The sequence below is a fragment of the Bradysia coprophila genome (genome assembly GCF_014529535.1).
Source record: "Bradysia coprophila strain Holo2 chromosome X unlocalized genomic scaffold, BU_Bcop_v1 contig_35, whole genome shotgun sequence".
In the NCBI taxonomy this organism is placed as follows: Eukaryota; Metazoa; Arthropoda; class Insecta; order Diptera; family Sciaridae; genus Bradysia; species Bradysia coprophila.
Window position 1 is genome coordinate 755,004 of NW_023503325.1, and position 24,551 is coordinate 779,554.

Sequence of the window (24,551 nt, forward strand, 5' to 3'; positions counted from 1 at the left end):
TCAAGTGACCTGGTCCACCCAGAAGCTGTGACTTAGACTCTTAGTTGTTGAAAATACTCACGTTGTTTTTTGTTGATTGCTCAATGCCACATGAAAAATATTAGGCACGGATCGCATGAACTCCGTTTTCCATGCCGTTTTACCTCCATTTACAATGAAAAATTGAAAACGATTCAATTTTGTCGACGTTTAGTACACAGTTTTCTCTCAAAACTTCATTTCGATTCACTAGCTTTTGTTTAATTGTCATTTAAACGGATATACCGATTCCCAAACGGAGTGTGTAGTGCGATCCATGCTTTACGAGTCGGCGCATTTCTAATACTCACAACATTTGATAAAAGAGAGTTTTGTTGTTATTATCGTAAATTCATACCAAATAGAACCGAAACTGCAGAATGAATTTAAGAATAGGACATCTAGAGAGAGAACGGCGCTTTTTTAGAATTGCTCCGCGCAAGTGTTGTTACTGTTGTTAACAGATGTCGGTATTGCATATAATTTTCTCGCCTGTGTTAAGAATTAGTTTCTTAAATCAGATGCGTTTTGTTTGCCGGTTGGAGTGGTTGATGGTGTTCGTATTAGACACATTACGGTCGGTTGGATTGAATTATTTGATATATCGCTCATGTTGTGATTCGGTTCGGAAAAACGTTTTATTTGTTCCGATATGAGTGAAATTTTGTTTACCAAATTTGAAGCACAAATGTTACGATTGCTTTTGCAAGCAATTCAATCAAATTTTTCCTGTTGAAATGTTATACCCGTGAACAGGATATCCGTTTGAGTGAAAATAATGAAAATTTCGTTAATTTCGAACTAAGAGGACTTTGATAATTTGGATTTAATTTTTACTTTCGCAAATAACACACGTTTAATACGGAAGTTCGTCAGGTATGTGCAAAATATTTTCTTTAGGAAATGCACATGATACCTTGTGATAAACGTTATACGTGATAAGATTAATTTGAGGGCAAATTTGGATTATCAACCGCTTTGTTAGTTTTGACAATTATTGTTATTGAAACAAGTGCTAAATGTAGCTGAAGGTATTTAAAAAAAAAAAACAAAGATCAGAGTAAGTACAACACCACTTTCTCAATACATGTCGATATCATAAAAACGGTTTAGCTTCGATAATCTTACTTAGATAGGAATCGGATATTGTAATTTACAGGGAATATCAACAAAGTCCAAATAACAATCTCAACTGATAACATATTAAAATCAGTCAAGAGAGCAACTGATATCGTTGTAGGTAACGATAGAAAGTGGCATATGATTCGACTTTCTAATGTTTGAATTCCATTCTTCCAGGACATATTTATACCTATTTTTACACTATTTTTAACGGTACTTTCCTCAACATCGGCCGCTTGTGACGCAAATATTTTTTAGAATTTTTTTTAAATTATTTTTTTTGGTACAACGACATCAGATGTTTTGGAAGTATACATAGGGACTTGCGTCACTCTTTACAAAGTTTTTCCGGAAACGTGTTTTTTCCACGTTTCAGAAGGTACTCTATCCGAATCTGCAATTAAAAAATTTGATCGCAAAAACTGCAAAATTTCGCGAACAAAGTTTTTCCGGATAGGTTCTAGATAAAGAGACAAAATTTTACAGCCGCTCTCGGCTCCGCCTCGCCTCTTTAAAGTTCAAGTGCAGAGGTGTTTTTTTCGAGTCATATCTTCGGCTATATTGCACACGGGATAACTTATGATAGCTAAAATGAAAGGTAAAGATCGAAAGTTTATTTTGGATCGAAGCATTTTCCGCAATTTTCCAATTTTCCTAGAGGTTTTTCAATTTTTTCTTTTTCGAAAGTTGAGTCTAATTCTTAATTTTAAAGTTAAATATTTTTAAACTTAAATTTTTGGAGTCAAACTTTGTTCATCAATGATGAACATTTCATTCTGCACATTGAAAAAATGTTTTTTTTTCTTTTTTGTGTGTTAATTTACATGCAATTTTCCACTCATTTTCGAGGATTGTTTTTCTTATGCTTTTTGCATGATTCATGGAGTTCTGTGCGTCAGAGAGTGACGTGTGCGATAGTTCAAATTAAAGGTATTGGTCTCGAGTATTGTTTAGCATGCCAAAGATTTTCCAGTTTTTCGATACTCATATGAATTTTCCGAGTTTTTACTAAAATTTACTACAAATATGAATATTTTGCTTGAAAATTAAATGTTTTAAGCCGAATTTTTCTGATTTTCATTTAGATAAACTAAATAAAGACCAAATATCACAAGTGTTCAAACCGGACCAAATTTCAAACAAAATGGCTGGCAGACGCCATATTTAATTTTATTAAAATCACAAAAAATACTTAAGTTTTGGAACGGAAGTTCACCACAACATTTGGTTTTTCTTTCGCAAATTGTCGTCGCAACACTTTCAAATATTTTTCTTGACATAAGTCTCATCTGGAAAATATTTAAATGACGAAAGAGAAACCAACACAAGTTTTTTTTTGCAATTTTTGAAAATTTTCTTGAATCTGCTAACATTTAAAGGGAGTGACATATCAACATTGGGACGCATTGATCAGCGATCCGAGTCAAGTTCTTATTTTTATAGTTCAGGAACTATTTTTATCTTGAAGTCTGTTTCTTTCCCTTTAAAACGATACCACGTACGATAAATTTGGCTAAAAAATGTATAATCAGCGAGGCTAAGAGACAGTTAATCTCGGACTGCTCATTCTTAGAGTAGCTTTGGACTTTTACCTTTCATTTGAGCTATCATAAGGTATCCTGCGTGCCATACAGCCGGAGAAATCACTCGACAAAGACATGTATGCACTTGAACTTTAAAGAGGCGAGGCGGAGCCGAGAGCAGACGAAAATTTTGACTCTTCTTCTAGAACCTATTTTTTCCCAATCCCCAAGTTTTTCCGGAAAAAGGTTTTCTCTGTGTTTCATAAGGTTTTTAAACCAAAACAACAAATTTCGACGGCGAAATTTCGCGAACACAGTTTTCATGGCAACTGCCTCTATCAAAAGTTCATTTTTTACCCCGCTCACACCCTACATTTGTTCTACCATCCACACTTCTACCATCCACAAAACTTCAAGGAGCCCTAGCTCCCAAACGAACGAGCGACTGAACCCCCAAAATTTGAAGCGTTTAGGAGACAGGTCTCCAAATGAAAACACGGACGACCTACTAACAAAGTAACTTGGTTAACTATGAAAAGTGGGCTTCTTGAAAGAGTTTAGCTCGGCCAAATCAAAACCGATTTCAATTAGCGATAGCGTTGAATTCGTACGGACGCCGAGATTTTTTTTTATTGCTAATTTGAAGCCATTTGGCAAACGTCAACATTTTTCTTGTAGTTGGACCTGCATCACGGGGACTATGCTAACGCACGCTCATGATGAACATCTGCTGACATATGTGAAATTTGAATTTGCTTCAGCTTTTGGGATGTGGGGTTTTCGTTGTTCTACCAACTGGCCCATTCAAACAAACCCACTGCTCATTCGTTTTAACGGTTTCCGCGCACCCCAAGTATTACACGTAGCTGTATATCACTTTGAATGATGTGTTAATGATTTTCAATGCTCAATTAATTTCAAATGTTTCAAAACTAACTCACTCATTAAAGAATTGTGCATGTACATTTCTTAGAGTTTAGTATTAAAATAAACTGTTATCCGTCAAGGGACCGGTAATACCTATCAGATGGGACCGAGTGAACCTAGTTAAAATGGGGAAATTCTAAAAATATATTTCACATCATTGAACTTAAGCAACAATTAAAGGCAAATGTGACTTTCAATATAAAACGGAAAAATCAGAAGAATATTTTTCTTTTCATCTTAAAATAAATCCATTAATTTATTTTCTTTCGAAGTGCAATAAAGATGTCGTGTGCGAAAATCATATCGGAAGTTATGACAGCCACGACATGACTTCTCATTATATATTTGAACGAGCAGTGAATAAATGCATTCTTGAATCAAAAATGTTGAGTCAACAATTTTCCTTTTTTTTTAATTCTTTACATTTCTCGCGTTACACACAAATTAATGATTACGGAACGGAATGGACAGAATTTTTTTTGGCATATGATTGTGGTGAATGAAATAGTTATTTATGTAACAAGAATCGTATGAAGGTGCAAAAATAATTACATTTCGACTCAATGGATTTTGATCAAACAAAATGCATGTGTTTGGCGCAGGACTCCGACAGAGCAGTTACTTTTTCAATTTTACAATTGGTCTAGAGTGAAATCTTTGTTTATGTTGATGTGGTTTTGTCTAATTATGATCCTTAGGGCACAAAAAAACGTAGTTCGTAACCCGTGATGAAAGCAGAATTTTTCAGAACACGTCGTAAGCGTACGACTAGTCTTGAAAAATTCAAATTTTCATCACTTGTGACGAAAAATACTATTTTCGCACGCATCAGAACCTATTACCTGAAAAGAAGACTGAATTTTTATGAAGAAAAATCTTGCATTGACCAGAATTCGAACACCCGACACCGACACTTTTTTGAGCACATAGCAGCGACTATAATCATTCAGCTGCAGAGATACACAATTTTACCGAACGTATTGTTGAAGCGTATATAAATACTAAGCATTGACATTTGATTTCGTTCAACGCGTCTCTTTACATCACATTGCAATGTGTATTATAGTGCAGCCTTCTTGATCGCTCCAATAAATTTCAATGAACGTCAATACAAGGTATGGTCGATTGTCAAACTCTCATGAGAGGTGAGTTTGTTTATATGAAATCGCTATGTCATCCGGTTTGTATGAACAGACCATACCTGGTTTATACTTTCATTGATAAATTTGTGTTTACACGTGAATTTCGGTGCAAAATTAGGTAATTAGGTGATTATGTCTCGAAATTGCGAAAAATGTTTTATCAACCACAGTAGGTACGAATGTATTTTTTCGCACATTACGTCTTGTCGACCTCGGATTCGGCTTGGGTCGACAATTGATATCGGATACGCTTCGGGTCGACAATTGACATCTAGTGCCATAAAATACATTCATATGATTCTTGTTACATAAATAACTATTGTGTAATTTAGGATATAATTAGAAACATGTACTATGCATGATTTACATATAAGCTAATAGTATATTACGTCACTAGGACCAAAAAGACACCTTTTTGGTCCGTGTGACAACAAATCAAACCTATTATACTGCGACATCACATGCGAAATGCAAAATTTTTTCATAAAATGTCCTCTTTTTTAAAACAAACTTCTTTTTTTTTAAGTAGATTTGACGCAACCCACGTAGCGAAAATTTTCGCTACGCGGCTTCAATTAATGACTTTCTATAAAAATACGTTACAAGAAATTCTTTAGCGTAAAAAAATTCCGCTAGCTTCATTAGCGTTTGTAACATAAACATACCCTCATCTTATATCCTTAAATATAAAACTTAGGAATTTTAAAATAGAGAAAATTGTGTGACGTTTTGAGAGACATCCAAATTCTGGCAGGAAGGAAAATCTATAATATAAAGTTTAATGTTTGTTTGTCTCTCTATAAGAGCCCAGACGGGTTCTACAGACTTGGAACTTGGCATACCGGCTAATGAGGAAACGTTAGAAAGAACGAGCGAATTTTTGTTTAACTTTCATGCGTTATTTGACGTGCGAAGTTTTTTTTGCCGTGGATGCGTTTCTTAAACGTGGAGACATTTATGTGATGCGTGAAAATTTTCGAAGCGTGAAATCAACGCGTGAAATTATGTTTTGGGGAAAATTTTATTTTGTCGCGTGAAAAGCTTTAAATATTTTGTCATTATAATAATCCCGAGCAAAGCCGGGTACTACACTAGTCAAATGTAATTTAAGAAAATGTGATAGGGAAGAAAGTAGTCTTTATTCGTATAATACTCGAAAGGTAATATCTTCAGAATTGCAATGTGAATTACCCAAGACCTGGAAACGTTGCAATTCCTCGTTGGAAATCTTTTCGTCCTTTTTTTTATGCCAAAATTTCTATTCTATTTCAAAATTCAAAAATGGGAACCCTAACTTAACTCACCATTTATTTTCAATGATGATGTATAACTTACAGTGCCGAAACTCCGGCGAAAAAGGCTGTGTTAATAAAGGCGGTAATAAATAATGTCAACGAAATATAATGTGTTCACCCATCCAAGTACTAACCGCGCCGATTGATGTTTAAACCATCGAAATGACAACGGGTGGTGCTCTTAAAATTTCATTAAAAGCGCTTGGGCTAATCTCGAGATAGAAATTGACCACAATCAAGCAAACAATGGTTGATAAAACTCATCATTTCAAAATGGATCGTCAAAGACCAATAGAACTTAATGACATATTTGTGGCCAAGATATTCTTCAAATCGATTTTTAACTGTGAAGCCATGATGGCTCATTTTTGTGTAAATGTAGGAGACAACATAATCTACATTTTTAGACATTTGCACAAAAATAAGCCATCAAATCGATTTGAAGAATGTCGTGGCCAAAAATATGTCACTAAGTTCTATGATTCAAAATCATTCAGATTACGACAAACTTAATTCCAAAGTCAAAATTTAAATGGAAAGTGTGCGCGGTAGCTAAATCGGCAATTGTGGGTTTGTGTTCCACCTGTGCAATAATTTTTTATCTCAAATTACATATGCACAAGCACACTACATAGTACATACCATAACAATAACTGACATCCTATTTCCTATCTATGATTTGCTATGATTTCCTCAATAAAAAAAAATCAAAATGTACCTGCATCACAGCGCCCTATCTATGTACAAATACACGTGCAAGCACTCGTATACGTACATGCCATTTAAAAACTACGGAACATGGTAATGTACTAATACTTATCGCGGATTTTGTTTGTTTCTATTCCACATGCATTCGTGCAGAACTGTAGCGTCTCTCTTTTTATTTATTTCATTCCACACGTACGAGAGAGTTCACGATTCCATCGAGGACTCAATTTACTTTCCTCCTGCTTATTTCAGTTATTTTCAAGAAAGTAGTTTTTTAAGAAATGATCCGCGTAGCTCCAGTATGTATACAATTCTAAGGAGCTACGGAGTTGCAAGCATAAAAAACGATGTGTAACGAATGAAACTGCAGACCGATTTTATCTTAATTAAATTTGCGTCTTGTGAAATCTTTGATCATAATCAAAAACAAAAAAATTATAATAAAATCGTCCGAGGACTAGAACGGCTGCCCTAATTGAGTTTGAAAAATACGACGAAAAAACACATACAAGTCATTCATTAGAATTTGCAATGATTTCATACAAAACATTAACCAGATGTTGCCTTATGTTATATGCTTTTGTTCGTTATCATTTTAATATCAATATGAAAATGAATAGCTTATTCATTGTGGAAAATAATAATGAATGCATGCACTTTTAAGTAAAAAAGTGGCATATTATATTCAGAGCACCAGCAATACCGCAGAAAGTAACAAAAAAGGCTTGTTTTTTTTCTGTTTATCAGTTTTGTTTTTAATTACTTCACTATGATACACGTTTGAATGCACTTTCGTTAGACCTGTGCGCCGATCAATTTGTGTTCGGCGGTCAGCGTTAACCAAAAATATCTAGACGACGGCGGCTATCGACCGATAGGACTAAATTTTTGGTATTGAAAATCTAAAAAATTCTAATTCTTATTAAATTAAAAAAACTAAATTTTTTCAACCTCAATAAAAGGCCCAGCTCACCTTCGCTTCCTTGTAGCTACAACACAGAAAAAATGAAATTTTAAACCAGTGAAGAACGCCTTTAGATCTTTGAGAAAAAAGAATAGGAATACTTTTTGCGCCACGTTTTATCGCCATCTTGAAAATATGAAAATTAGAAAAATGACAGGCAAGGGCGCAAAATTTTAAAGTGCCCAAAATTCTCCACCTGTTAATTTTCTCGAGTCTGTGGACATTGCGGCGGTGCTTATCGAGGTATTGAAAGTCGCTGTCGTTAGTTTCAAATGTATGTCCACCACTATCAAACTATCAAATAGACGTAAAGTATCGTCAAAGTCAAATCGAAAGATTTTTATATTTTTATGCGATTCATCACATTTTGGCGTTGTTGAAAATCGTAATCATGAAAATCAACCATAAATGTTGAACGTCTATGGGATCGAACAAAATGCCCTTAGGTTACCTCTCGTAAAGGGGCAGTTTTCCTTGGGCCACCTTTCGTAAAAGGATAGATTTCCTTGGATCGAACATAACGCCTTAAGAGGATACATGCGTTTAGCTTCGGGAACATAATTCTCAGGATTCAAGAGATGGAATACAGCAAAAAGTGGATTAACGGTTAATTTGAACCTTACTTAACAGAAATGTGTTTTCGCATTTATAATATTACTTGATTTTCACAACTATTTTTCAAAATTAAAACACGTCTGCAAGACAAAAAAAATTTCCCCCTTAGGTACACTTTTTCGGCAGTACATCGAGAATAATCACATAAGTTGCTATATCAAAACCGTCGCTGACCACGAAAATATGTTTTACTTTTTTTTAAATTCCTTTTTTTTGACGAAATTAAGTAAAATCAAAAATTTTTCTACGACAGCGACCATCTTGTTTTCACAGTGTGGTGGCCGTCTTCGATGTTCCACATTCTTTTGTTATTTGAATTAAAAGCTAAACCCTTGTTACTTTTTGTAAAAGTGTAATTTCCTTAGGATAGAACCAAACACCTTTACGTTACCTTTCGTAAAAGAATAAATTCCCTAGGATCGAATGTGCCTGAAGTTCGCCAAATGCAGCTTTTTTTACGATAAATGAGATACAATTCGGTACGGCTTTTTCCTTCCATCCCAATTGTTGGACATACCTAGTCTGTACAGCTTCTGTTTCTCTATAGAAAAGAGTTGTACCTACCAAGCACACCCTTTTCCTTCCATCTTGATTGTGGCACCTGTCAGTACAACTCTTTGCTATAGAGAAATTGAAGGTGTATTGAGTAGGTACAACAATCGTGATGAAAGGAAAAAGCTGTAACCGAGTAGGTACAACTCTTTTCTGTAGAGCAATTGAAGCTGTACCGACAGGTACAACAATCAGGATAGAAGGAATAAGCTGTACCTAGAAGTTACTTGAAGTTTCTCTAGAGACATGGAAGATGTATGGAGTAGGTACAACAATCGTGATGAAAGGAAAAAACTGGAACCGAGTAGGTACAACTCTTTCCTTTAGAGAAATATAACAAACTGTATGGAAGGACAAAGCTGTACCTAGTTTTACCTAATTTAAGGTACATTAGAAGAAACGCCAGGAAAAATCGCCAAAGTGTGAAGGAATTTTCCATTCTTTTTGTTTTTGGGCGTTTCTTTACACTTTCACGATTTTTTTTTTTTTTGACGATTCTTCACGGTATCAACCAATGTTGCTTGTCCAATTTCCCCATTAAGACACGACAAGAAGGATATTCCAGTTACCAATTTTAAAAGAATTCTCTAATCTAAAAGAAACAAAAGAGAGCAAACATTCTAGAAAACATATAATGTGTTGGTTGTAGATTTTTCCAAGAAGACCAAATGGCAAATCTTCAATTTGCATAAATGTTTTAACGTAATTTTATAATAAACCAAAAAGTATCAGACACACAACTGAATATTTTCTGTTTTTCAACTTTTTCTGTTCTTATACTTGGCTTTATGAAACCAAACAACAACAAAAATAATACTAAGGAAAACATATAAGTAGACTACACCACATTAAGAAAAAGTGGTTCAGTTCTTAGTGGCTGCTGCTCGTTTTATGATTGTTGTTTTCTGTTTATTGCGTTTTTGAGGGCCATTCATTTGATGGATTTTAACTTGAGGAAATACGGGTTGGCATGTTTATTATGAAACGAGAATGTTTCATGTTTTGATAATTTTTTAGCGACAAATCTGTCGATGGAGCGCAAAATTAAGACGCTGCACTTTTTTACAGATTTTTTTTTCGAAGAGTAAAAAAGTATTCGAAATGTGAGGGAGACCAATTAAGTTTTGATAATTAAGAAGACTTAGGAAGATTTCAGTTAATCAGTCAAGAAACCCTAAAGGGCGAATGTGGCGCAAGTCATTGTGTCTATACTTACAAAGTATAGGCACATATCGCTGAGGGTGACAGAAAAATTATAAAAACAAAAATTTGATCCAAAAAACTTTGGAAAGAAAATTTTACCGAATATTTCTGTCACAAAGTGGCAGATGCTTCGGCTTTTTTCCGTTTGAATTCCATTCTTTCAGGACATATTAGCTTGCGAATGATTTTATGATCACATTCCACTTTTACAGTCAACTCAGAGACTCCGTGCAAATGTTGATTCAGCTTTTCTTTGACTTCATTTATTTTCGTTTCCGGAATCGCTGTAACGTGATCAATTTTCCAGAATTTCATGATGAAATCTAATTTTTCCAACGTACAGGCAGGCTTGTATGGAAATCCAACATAACAACAAAAAAAAACTTGAATTTTCATACAAAATTCAAATTTTTAACGTGAATTTTGTTTTTATAATAACGTCGACAGCTCTTTCTTTGACTCGTTCTACTAAAATTGAGCTCATAGTACGGACGCTTGTGTCACGAAAAGTGGCTCTGTGTGATTCGAGGCTCTAAGATTTTTTTGTATTGATTATGGTAAAGCACCAAAAGTTTCTTGAGGTCGGGGAACCCAAGGCTGTATACTTTGGGGAGGTCACGCAGACCGCCATTTTATTAGATACGCGGGAACACACCACTTCTGATGATTTTACATGTAAAAAATTTCACCACATCATCAAGACGACGAGAATCATCAGAGTAGGTGAATTTTTGTATGAAATCGGCCATTTTATCATCAACTGTGGTGTGTAACCCGCGTATCTGTATCTGCGTGACCTCCCCAAAGTATACAGCCTTGGGGGAACCGGTATTAACTGTACAATTACCGTTTTAGTGTAAAACTAAGAATCGCTACAACTTGAGATTGAAGTGTCTTTTTTCGGTCTTCCCTCTTTTGTTAGTAACTTACTTCAATTACCTAAATTGTATGAAAGAACTTTTTTCTTGGAAAAAACAAAATGGCGGAAATACAGTCATTTTCCAGAGACACTAAAAAGTCTAACTTCTAACGTCTACGACGACCGACTTTCATGTAAGTAGGTGCATTCGATAGGTTAGGTACCGGCCTCAACTAAGGAAAACTAAGGAAAAGTTCCGGAAGTGAAAGATTTAGTTTATCCCGAGATTTTGGAAGTGAGGTTATTACACAACTGATCCTTCTTCACAAATAATTTCAATGTTTTCTTTCTATTTTCGCAACATCAAAAATTGAAATGAGCAAGAAAACGACCGGAAATTGCAATACTAATGTAATTACATCGAAAACGACCATTTAAAAATGTATGACATTGGCCTAGGGAGTCATAAATGACCAAATTTTCAATATTTTCAGCTATTTTGATGTTGTATTTGGGCTTGTTGAACGCCATTTTTAATATCGTTGCTCGGTGTCTTGATATCTTAAAGACGTGTTGGTGTTACGGACGTATTAGGGCTATGGACGTGTTAGAAAGTACGAAATATGTTTACGGGTCACAAGGGCCTGTCTAGAGGTGTGCGCCGGCTTTGAAAACGTCGGCGGCGGTGCGCCGAGTGTTGAGAAGTCGGCGGCGGTGCGCCGAAAGGAAATTAGAGTCGGCGGCGGCGGCGTTTTCGGCGCGCCGAAATCTTTAATATTTATTCTTAACATTTAAATTTTAGTTTTTTCCTAATCTAATATCAATTCATTAAAAATGTCGGGGAAACTGGAAATACTTTTTAGTTAATTAACTAATGTTTGACGTACAATGGAAACTCGAAACGTTTACAGGATTTTTAATTGACTTTCTTAAAAGGCGCCTAAGACCTGGAAGGGTCAAAGTCTCGATACCGACTAATGAAAGATTTGTACCACAAAGGCTTGCAAAACATTCTTTAAATCGGGTTTTCATTGTGAGGCCATAATAGGACATTTTTGTACAGAAACAGAAAAATATGCTAGACGTCAAGATCTACATTTTTCTCTATTCTCCACGGTGAAAAATCGATTTGAAGAATGGATTGGCCAGAAATATGTCACTAAGTCTTACGAAAATTCAATTCAATTTTTAGTGTTAATCGATTATTGCGCTGTATCAACATTTCTAAAAATTCCTTCGAGTGAGAGTGGTTGATATCTAGTGCCAGATAATTTCATTAAAAACGTTTGTGTTTTTCTCCAATGTGTATACCTTCGAAACGTATTTATCGAGGGGTATATAAATAATGGTGGTACAACTCAAAATTCAAAATTATTTAGTGGAATTTACAAAATGTTTGGTAGAGATTATATCTAGTTCAATGACATAAAATTATTAAATCATTGATCTAGTTGTTATTTTATCACGTTATTTTGAAGCTTCAGATTTGAACTAGAACCTAGAAATTTCATTGTTTAATAACCAAATAGAGTTTCTGACATGGCCTGAAAACCAATCTGAAATCTTAAATTTTTGAAAGGACAACTAATCGACAAATCTTTAAACAGAAAGAGGAATTTTATGTCTTCAAGACATTGCCTAGTGTCGTTTGTACGGAGCATATAAAAGGAATATTTTTGTAAAAAATTGATTAATATGTAATATTTCGGCGCGTCGAAAAAGGAATCGGCGGCGGCGGCGGCGTTGGTCGATTTTTCTCGGCGGCGGCGTTTGTCGGCGTGAGCCAAAAATCGGCGGCGCGCCGGCGTAAAATCGGCGGTGCACACCTCTAGGCCTGTCGCAACAAATGCTGTTCTGACGGCTTGTTTATTGACAAAGTTTTGTGAGCAGGTGCAGAATGCGTCACCCTCAGCAATATCAGCTATATTGTAAGTAGACACAAGGACTTGCGTCTCTTTCACCGTTTGTTGACCGTTTGTTGACTGAAGTCAGTTCTTTTGGAAGTTTTTGGGATGATCGTAATTGCTTCAACGTTTAGAATTAGTAACTGTAGCTTAGTTGAAAGTATCAATTGTCCTCAACCGCCTCATTTTTTAGCCTCGGCCTCAGGCCTCTACAACATATTTTCCAACAAAATTTAGGAACATATTTACAGCAACTTTTTTGACTTCTTCCCCTTAACTCCAACGACCCCTGAACTTGGATATTTGTAGGAATCAATACGAGTTCAACGAGCTATCACACGTTAAACACTGAGCGAAAATTCTTAGTACGTCCGAGACGTATTTCGCTTTGACAGAGATTTCAAAATATCAATTTACCCACGATTTACACCGTATTAACCAGTTTATAGTAGTTGTAGTAAAATGCATAATTTAGCAGTGTTATTGGTGACAAATATTTCAAATTAAAAACTGACTTCTTCGGGAATTGAACCGGGGAAAAAGCCGAATCATCTGCCACTTTGTGACGCAACTTTTTTTTGGAATTTTTTTGTGTATAGGCGCATAATGCGTCACGAACAACGATATCAGTGATTTTGTAAATCAAGACACAAGGACTAGCGTCACCTTTACTCTTTAAAGGTTTTTGACTGATCTCGACTACCAAAAATTACAAGACAAACTACTTCATGACATTGAAACATTTGTACTTTATTTCAGACTTCTGCACTGCACGATGGATCGAACTGACTTCAGTGGCATCAACAATTATACAATTTCTTTAAATTGTTGACATTAGAAAAAAAAAAGAAGAATTTTAAGAATAATGGTCGCTACACATAACTAAAAAGCTGTTGATGCTCAACAAACTTTGCTGATGAACATTTTCCAGTAATAATCGTACAAAAGTTATGTTGCGAGAGTGGAAGGCAATATCATCGAAACATGTGCATCATATTATCGTATAAATATAAAAGTGCTCGGTTGCGGTGCGAGACGTCTAATTTTATCTAATTTCATCGTTTGTGCATTTTATTACCATTTGTGACATCTCATATTTTTGTTATTTATGATCTTGATGCTTAACTGAACGGAAAAACGTTAGGGAGTTGTGTGTGCATCTACGTGTGTATGCTGTTCAAACATGCTAAATGAATATTATTGCTGTACGAACTGTTTTGTACATAATATGTGCGTACGGATTAATGTGTTATGTGGTTGAGTACGGTATTTTAGGATGCTACAAATAAATTAAGAAAATCCTAACGATATTGAGAATTGCGTTAAGTGATTCAATTGTGAAAAGAATTGTTATACTTAAAAAGTAGAACACGGGGGTAATAACAAATTTGATGAGCACGTGATACATTTTCCTTACGCTCATTTTCATTCGTTTTTTTTACAAGTTTTTATATAGACGCACCAAAATAAAGTGAATTTCTAATTCAAAACTATTTTCGTTATAAAAAAAAAAATCTTTGTTATTTTTATTGCACCGTCTTTGTGTTAAAACGTTTAAATTTTCGGTACGGCGCGCGGTTAAGATGCTGTAGCATTTTATATCCATAATAAACATAAGACTATTTAGTGAACCATAAAAATACCAACCTTTTTTTATAAGAAGCGACATTTGTGTCCATATGTTACAAAAATAACAATATTTTTCCTTTATAAATATCATAAAAATAACAAAACAAAAAAATATAAAAAAGTAATTAAAATAATCATTCCACATTTGGTGTTTTAAAATATGAAACGTTCACTCAAAATTGATAATAAATAAAATTCGATATCATCAATTTACGATAAAAATCCAAGTTTCAAGTAAAACACACATATAAGGTAATTATGACAGTAATTCACACGGCAACCAGAAACTATATTTCGTGAGTGGCTGAGATACAATAAACACACCATTTCAAAAACCGACGTAAAATCAAATGTAGTTTAATCTCAACACAATATAAGTGCTTGTTAATTTAATAAAAAAAAGAAAATCGGAATACGAGAAGCTATGGAACCGAACACTTTTCGACGGAGCAGTTTGAACATGTATAACAGGAACTGTAGTTGGAGAAGGTTAATTGAAATCGGAGTATTTTTCCTAATAATAGCGAATTGTGGTAAGTGTTTCTATCAGTCTGAAAACGTTCAGTTTCCTTTACCAGTATTATAGTTCTACGTTCTAATGTATAAAATAGATGAGGATCGCTTCAATATACCATACGTCTGCAATTTTATACGTCACAAACCCATAAAAAGGGTTTAATTGTAACGAATGTACAAATAATATACATCCTTGCAGCTACCAAAGACACTGCAACTGCCGCGCACACAAAGTACACAAATTACACAAATCATCTGCCAATAGCATTCGTATAAAGTAATTCCACTTCAGTGCCTTCGTATAGACACGGTGGGGTTGAATAAAAGTTAAATAGAGTCGCGACACGACCTCTGATTTTTTTTCATGTTTTGATTGATGGACTTGAGTACTACCCGAAACTGTATTCAGTTTCCGGATCTGTCCGGCCGTTTCGGAGAACCAGCACACATGACCGTGCGGGACCCACGAGGCAATTTAAATAGTCCCTCTATCCGTTTCTATAGAGGGATTCTTTTGAGAATCCACCTATCAAAATCGGACCCATTTCGTCTGGGATGGATATATACATGGTTTGAAAGGTCTTTGCCAGTAGACCTCAAAACAGGCCTCACACAGTCTCGAGCCACACCTGGTTGCTGGTGGAAGATCTCCGAAGTTGGAAAAATTGTGTTTTTTATCCGAAATTTTAGGCCGTTATAAATGATCGTTCCGGGTAAGAGTGGGCTCGTTGGAAAGCTGAGCTCAAGTACTTTCGGGTCATGCCTAGTTTGATTAGATACATTGATATATGTTTGCAAAAATTTGCAAGAAATATTTTCAAAATCTGTGTGAACTTTAGACAGGTCTGGGCTGGTACTGATGACGCTTAATGGGAACCTAACATGCTAGTCGTAACATACATTGTCTAAGCTTTCCATTGATACCCCATTTGCAGTGCTGGTGATTGCTGGCGAGTTTTACGAGTAGCGGTCGTACTAACATAAAGTTCTGTTATGTCAGCAATCACCAGCACTACAAATGAGGTATCAACGGAAAGCTTAAGCTACTCGTAAAACTCGCCAGCAATCACCAGCACTGCAAATGAGGTATCAATGAATTTCATTGAATGAAAAGCTTAGACAATGTATGTTACAACTAGCATGTTAGGTTAAGCGTCATCAGTATCAGCCCAGACCTGTCTAAAGTTCACACAGATTTTGCAAACATATATCAATGAATCTAATCAAACTTGGTATGACCCGAAAGTACTTAAGCTCAGCTTTCCAACGAGCCCAATCTCACCCGGAACGATCATTTATAACGGCCAAAAAATTCGGATAAAAAACACTATTTTTCCAACTTCGAAGATCTTCCACCAGCAACCAGGTGTGGCTCGAGACTGTGTGAGGCCTGTTTTAAGGTCTACTGGCAAAGACCTTTCAAATCATGTATATATCAATCCCAGACGAAATAGGTCCGATTTTGATAGGTGGATTTTCAACAGAATCCCTCATAACAATCTGTATTTAAATTGACTCGTGGGCCCGCACGGCCATGCGTGCCGGTTCTCCGAAATGGCTGGACAGATCCGGAAACTGAATACAGTTTCGTGTAGTACTCGAGTCCCTCAATCAAAATATGAAACCGTGAGACTATTGATAGTTTTGTCACTAAATTAAAAATCAAATATTTTGTTTTTAAATTTTACATTCTCATTCGTAAAAGTATTATTTTCCTAGGGTCGAACGAACACCCATAAACTCTTATATACATTCACTAGGGTTGAACGTAACACCCTAACGTTCCTATTCGTAAAAACAGAAATGCTGTTAATGTCGAGCTACACACATCTACACTCTTCGTAAAAAGAGAAATTTTGTTAGGGTCGAGCAGATCGAGCTCTACATTCATCTTCGTAAAAGTTTAAATTCCCTTGGGCCGAACGAACACCCATAAGCTCTTATTTGTAAAAGTATAAATTCACTAGAGTCGAACGAGTACCCAGACGTTCTTATTCGTAACAGGCTAAATTCCCTAAGGTCGAACGAATACCCAGACGTTCTTATTCGTAACAGGATAAATTCTATTAGGACAGAGCAGAACACATCTACGTTCGTCTTCGTAAAAGCATAAATTCCCAAGGATTGAACGTAACATCAAAATTCCTATTTTGGGACATCAAATCCAATTTTTTTGGATTATCAAAATTAATACTTCCCCATTATTCTATTGATGTCAACTATAACTCTCTAGAATTAACTGAAAGTCTAGTTCTCGGTTTCTGAAGACTTCAATGAATCATTAGAAGCACAGTTGCGTCATATGTATTTTATGTCAATAGCCTTCACCCAAGTGCCAATAGCCTTTATATAGACTATTCACACTTAAGTGCCAATAGCCTTCGCATAGACTATTCGAACCCAAGTGCCAATAGCCTTCGTATAGACTATTCACACCCAAGTGCCAATAGCCTTCGCATAGACTATTCACACCCAAGTGCCAATAGCCTTCGCATAGACTATTCGAACCCAAGTGCCTATAGCCTTCGCATAGACTATTCACACCCAAGTGCCAATAGCCTTCGCATAGACTATTCGAACCCAAGTGCCAATAGCCTTCGCATAGACTATTCACACCCAAGTGCCAATAGCCTTCGCATAGACTATTCGAACCCAAGTGCCAATAGCCTTCGCATAGACTATTCACACCCAAGTGCCAATAGCCTTCGCATAGACTATTCACACCCAGGTGCCATGAGCCTTCGTATAGACTATTAGCACCCAAGTGACAATAGCCACTTCGTTTAAAATAACTAACTGTGAGGTGGAGAGAGTAAAAGCGAGTTGCAGATCCGAAACCTCGCCTGAAAATCGTCAAAACAAGAATATTACGTGTCAACTAGTGGACGTGATGCTCTTTTTCTTGTAAATGTCAGAATTTCCGATTTCAGCCCATTAATCCGGATGCATTACGGGCTCAAGCATATTTCCGCTTTTCCGACCACTATACTCTATTTCGTTTCCCCTCTTACGAACCAAAATTCAATTACATTAATTAGTAGCTGCTGAACCCCATGACATCTAATGTAATGAAAACATTCAAATAAAATCAATTATATTGTTTGTTATACATATTTGCATGCATGTCATGTGACTGGGAGCTTCTTCATGTTATAAAATATATCACGAGAATTAACAAAGCAAAAATTAATCCTTTTTTGCATGCAAACATGTCAGTACAATTAAAAATCTGAATGAAATATTAATTTTTTTTTCCTTTTTTTTAATTGTAAAAGCAATTTTTCTGTTGATTTTTGTTTCAAATTTCTTTTGGTTATTTCAAAACGAAATGGTTTTTATGCGAAAACACTCCCTTTGAAGAAGGCTTGGTTATTTCAGTGAGCCCGCAGAATATTTACGTGTTGAAATGCCAAAAAATACTTTTAATAATTATGATGGTTCTCGGTCGTAAAGTTCTACACTTATTCTATTGTGTGAGGCATGATACTGTTATTCATTTTATGTATATGACGGGTGTGTGATAATACCTTCTTCATTTTGTCAGAGGATTAAATTTTAATTTGCTAATGAATACGTTTGTTGCTACTTCCATCAGGTTTAATTTAATGAGTAGAAAATTAATTCGGATTTTTCGTGTATCATTGCTGGCCTACTCAACAACCGAGAGTTAATTGAAGAAAACAATATTGATTTCTATATATAATCAAATTTGAATTGCTGTGGGTGAAATCACGGGCAGGAGTGGTTCATTTTCGAAACGTCAAATAAGGGACCTAATACACTGTATGAAAATGAACTCAAATGAACACTGACATTAATTGAAAAATTTTGTTCGCAAAAAAATTGGACTTCTAGATTATTCAGGTCCCTTGTCAAATCAGCGCTCCTGCCTGGTTAACTTTACTCTGTCGTGGTGAAATTCAGAATTACAAACCCAACGCTAGATTCAAGTTTTACTTTTTAAGCCCATACGAAGTACTGGGGTCTTATAGGTTTACTCCTATGTCTGTAACACGTCGAGTTGAATCCGTCGAGTTGAGTAAGGTTAAACCGCATTGATGTGGGATTGTAAAAAAGATGTGTCAGTGGTATCCAGAATACCGAGAAATTATTGGAAAAAAATTTCGGTTCTCGGAAAGTCGAATGACAAGTAGCGAAAGTAAAAAAAAAATGCAACCGTGCTGAAGAGTTGCTTCTTGCATCGCAGCGAGAAGAGAGTTGAGTTCATTTCTATTTTACACACATCCGTTTGTTGTTTGTGTTATTTAATGTCCGTTTATTCAACCAAACCAATCACCTCAGACAATTTACATTTTCTATTGAAATGACAATTGTCAAAATGCATGGGTCCTGAAACGAAGATATTTGTTGACGAATTGGTATCATTAATGAAAAAGGCAACTGGTGAGGTTAGATCAAAGGACTATCTTTTGCAACGAATTTCAAATTTAATTTTTTAGAAAAGATCGCTTTTTTACGGTATCGGGAAATATGCCACACGGTGCCAAAAGAACGCACTCTTAAACTACGTAAAAGGTGACTTCGCACACGCAAGTTTATTGCTGCAAATGCTTTTTAGCCATGTTATCGACTTAATAACTACTTTTACAAAATTTTGGTATCGAAAAATCGTGTGCGAGTTAACCTTTTACGTAGTTGAAAAATGCTTTGTTTTAGTACCATGTGCCAAATTACCCCACGCCTTTTTTACTGGCTGCGTCATTATTGTGAGCAGTTTTTTTTGCGCATTTAATAAAAGGTTTTTCATATCGAAACCATATAAGTCTGCAGATTAGAAGCTAAAGTCATGTGTTCATCAACGTACGTTTGAATTTCATTTTTTTGGCTAAATTTCTTATTTGTTTACATCGATATATCAAGATAATAAGAAGATGTTCTGTGAAAACACAAGAAATTCAGCAAAACAAGAAAGAAAATCAAAAAGCAGAGTGATAAACAGATGACTTTACCTTCTAGTTTGTATACTTCTATGGTTTCGATATCATTTTGACAATAGACCATTGTCAATGTCGTTTGAGACGTCAAATAAGCTGTCATTTTCACAAAGCTAACCAAAATATTTAAAAAAAATTATATGAAGCTGTCATCGTTTGAGGTTAGCTTTGTGAAATTGACACTAATTGAGAGAAGAAACCGCTATTTGCACTGATCTATTGTCCTTTCTATAGAAAATGTATTTTGGATGAGTGAATTGGTTTCGTTTAATCAATTTCGTACATTGAATAACGCAGAAAACAAATGGGTGTGTGTAAAATTGTAAAAGAGAAATGAACTCAACTCCCTTCTCGCGTAGCGGGCAAGAATCACTAAAGTAAACATCAAAATCGATTGATAAATGCGTTTAATGAATTTTACTTGAATCGAATTAATTTTAATTTAATAGAAGCCAAACTTAAGTACTCAGCCAATTCATTTTGACAACTACCAAAGCACTGACAGTGCTTTGCAACTACCCCAACTACCTCAATCAGTGGAATGTATGTATAATGTGACTAATTTTAAAATCTTGTCAGTGGCTAGTTCTTAGATGTTAAGGACTGTAGCGGAGTAGAAAAAAAAAACAAACGAAGAAATGCTTTGGGGCGCGACACTATATGTATAGTCGAACTTCTGTGTTTCTCCACTATGGTCAATATTGCCACAAAACGACAGAACCAATTTCATCATATTATCATATCTCGTTCCAATTACGAACAATGTCCGTCGAACAAAACGTTAATGTTGGATTGTTGGGTTGGGTATTGTTATAACAATTATAATGATTGTAAAAAGCATCTCGATAGTCTTTTTATTAAAGCACCCAGGTTGTTGTTAGTTGTTGGCTATGGACCAAATGAATGGTCATTTCGTAATGTCTAGAACAACTTTTATCTTAACTACTGAAGCTATTTGCGTTCTATGACTGTTGTAAAAATGGTCTGAAAATGGGCGTGAAAATGTGTTTTCAACAATAAATTTAATAACATGATAAAGGAGACTAAACTAAAACTATGTGTAGCTGAATGAGAACTTGAACTATATAGGTCGTCGTCATGGAGTTGATTTTTGGATGGCTTGATTCTCAATTTCATATAAGCCATCTAAGTGCCACAATACACATCGTGTGCCTAATAAAGCACTTTGCACCGAAATTCGTACAGCGTGTTATGCAACAGAGGCATCTGAAGTTCGCAGCTTTCGAACATTATGATGCTGAGTGGCATAATAGGTATTTATGCAACTAGTTGCGAAAAGTGGTAGTTTTTGTCACTAGATGTGATGTGACGAGCGAAGCGAGTTTGACAACTACATCGTGTAACAGAAACAACCACTTTTCGCAACTAGTTGCGTACGACGTGTTCTGCAACCAGCTGCGAAAAATGAACTTTTGAAATGCAAAACATAACTCTACCCTTAACATACATTCTACTGTACGAACGAAATATTGAATGAACGATCAAGTAGACTGTTTTAATGTACGCTTCAAAAATTGGTTCACTGCGATTATATATCTCAATATCCGAATAGTTAGAGGTGTTGCTGGATAAGCATTGGGTTTTACTGTCGAAGACTCGAAATTTGGTCAAGGCAGAATTTTTATGGTTTTTATGGTATTTTAATGGTTCAGAAGGAGTAGTGAAAATTAACTCCGTTTCACCACTAGTGACGAAAAGAAAAATATAGAAAGAAAACAGAGAAAAGAAACCCTTCGATCGCCAGCCAAATCAAGCATGAAAAAGTTCAGCTTCGTAGGCCAGTTGCAGAAAGAGTTTTTTTTCTTATAGCTGGATTTCTTTTTATCACTGAATGACAAAAAAAAGTGGCAAAATTTGGAATCGACTTTTGCAATCAAAATTTCATATTTCCTTGCTGTGACCAGTGTGTTTCCGTCACACGGAGTGACTAAAACAACCCATTTATATTCTCAAGTGTAACTTTGTGTGCATAAGAATAATAATTTTCTTATTTATGCAAGGTTATTAAAAAATTTTAAGAAAATATTTGTTGAAGCATGACAATAGCAGCTCATAGTACTTTTAACGTAATTAAATATCTTGTTTAATTTCAAAATTTAAATTAATGTTTACATTGTCCTTAATAAACGAGTGGAGAACGTATAGCAGACGCAGCGACGATAGACTCATGCGAAAACTTACACCTATCGTGAACGTAAAAAACACATCGGACCGAATAACCTTCCATACTTAGGGCACAATGTCGCGATCCACTGACCCGATTTAACAATATTTTTTCCTGGTATCGACGATACTCGAAAAACTTTGCAACAGTTAGGCCCCAGTTCAGGAAGCACTGACGGCATATTAATCCTAATAGCCCCAGTACTTCGTACAGAGCTAAAATTATATTGATAGCCTTGCAAAGAGATGTCTTTGTTTCAAGTGTATGGCTGTTTTCTTTGTTTATTAAAGAAGGTGCTTTAAACATACAGCAGGGTGATCCAAAATGAATGAATTTTTTAGCGCTAGTTCGGATCCCCCTAGCAATTATAAAAGGTATTGGCGATAAGCTAAGGCAGTTAAGCCGCTTGTAAACCTAGCGAAAAATCAGACAACGAAATTAACACAAAATTGACTATCGAGGACATAAACATTCTCAAAATCCTATATGCCCTTGCCCTAATGAGAAATAGTATTTTTTGTTACGAGTAATGAAAAGTGAAATTTTTAGAACAAACCTAGTCTTCGCCTTTAGAACAAGCCGTCCCAAAAGATTCCGCTTTCATCAAACAACGTTTTCTGGGTCAAACGAAAATCCTTCAATTTACTTTGTATGTACCTGGCTATATCGGAAAATGTATGCAAATCAGCCAAGTGGGAAGGGAGGAGAAGCCTCTGAAACGAGGAAATTCGGGCTACTCGAGCGGAAATAACTGGTGCTGTTTTCTGAAGTTATTCTGGAGTATTCGTTCTTGACTTTCTTTGGGTTTTTTTGATGTTTTCTACATTTTGGGATTCGAGGTTTCGGATTAGTTCAGACATGAATAACCTACTAATTTCTCAGGAATTTCTCCACTTCCTACGAGTTTTTCGATGTTTTCGGGTTAGTTCTGACATGAGTAGCCTGCTCCCATGGTGGTTCCTAGATTTTGGGAGCCGAGGTGATTTCAGATGCATTTCTCAACTTTCATTGGGTTTTTGAATTAGTTCCGATAGGATTAACCTGCTCCCATTGTGGTTCCTAGATTTTCTGATTTGAGGTGATTTCACAGGCATTTCTCAACTTTCATCGGGTTTTTGGATTAGTTCCGACATGAATAACCTGCTCCCATGTCGGTTCCTAGATTTCGGGATTCGAGGTGATTTCTCTGGCATTTCTCCACTTCCTTCGAGTTTTGCGATGTTTTCGGGTCAGTTCTGACATGAGTAGCCTGCTCCCATGGTGGTTCCTAGATTTCGAGGTGATTTTTCTGTATTTTCTTCTAAAACGAATGATATTAAAACAAAAAACCTCAAAAGAGAAAAGAGTGGCGCAGCCCTTGTCTTTCAACTTCGAAGATAAATGATATCACTCGATACTCACAAGTTGACTTCACTAAAAAAATTCACGTTTAAAAAAATAGCGCCATACACATAGTGAGTATCAAAGCTGAAAGCGTTACCTCGAGCCATACAATTTATTTTAGAAGTTGAAACAGAAGGGCTGCGCCACACTTTTTTTTTCTTTTGAGGTTTTGGATGGTTTTTCGTACCGACCTTTAGGGCAAGGGCCCGTAACGCCCGACAGGATTAACGCCCAAAACAACAAGAACACAAATTTCTATTTCACCTGGACACGCACATGTCTAAACTAAACATTGTTAGAAATGTTTATGCTACAGACATCTTTTACCTACCCCATATTTGTACACTTTCAGACAGCTAAAATCAATACAGCAAAACTTGATGTTTTCTAGAAACCCCTTAACACATAAATTTTTGAATGTTCAATAAACATTTCTATATAGAATACGGTAGTAAATAATGGATACATGTACTTTTTGATAAATACATGTCTATCACATCTTGTATGCTCAGATAGACGAAAACGATAGAGTGGTGCCACGATAGAGTGGTGCCACACTTTTTCTGTATTGCACTGTGGAGTAATGTCTGTAGCTCCAGTAACTAAAAAGATTCATCGCACAATTTGGCATGGATGCTTAGCTAAAATGTTAGCCTACATTTGTGTTGTTTCGTATATTATTTCAAAGATGAAAATTCACCCGTCACCTATTCTTGTGTCAACATTTCGAACTATTTATACTACGAAGACAATGTTGATTACTGGATCCACTTCGAAAAACGTTTAAATTAATTAAAAAAATTAGATTTTCCATTAAATTATTTGATTCCCCTTTTCACACTAACGATGCATCGGAAAACTAACCGTTATTTACATGTCGATGTCCAACCACGATATGATTTACTTGTTTACTTAAATAATGTTTGAATAGCTATTTGACATGAAATTATGGAGAATAGCATTTCGGGTGCGGAAGAAGTTTAATGAGAAATTTATGTTATCCTTACATTACAATTGTTATATTGATGACTGAGGTGGATCGTATTATGAA

General features: G+C 35.6%; 1 protein-coding gene across 1 annotated transcript in view; it reads left to right on the forward strand.

Moving 5' to 3' along the window:
- Positions 1 to 543: 543 nt before the first annotated feature.
- The window catches only part of LOC119069506, an 87,712-nt gene continuing 63,704 nt past the window's right edge, over positions 544 to 24,551 (forward strand). Inside the window, exons 1-2 of the mRNA XM_037173583.1 lie at positions 544 to 1,078; positions 13,592 to 14,994. Of these exons, the coding sequence (XP_037029478.1) occupies positions 14,886 to 14,994 (109 nt within the window). The 5' untranslated portion in view covers positions 544 to 1,078; positions 13,592 to 14,885. The remainder of the gene's footprint in view (positions 1,079 to 13,591; positions 14,995 to 24,551) is intronic.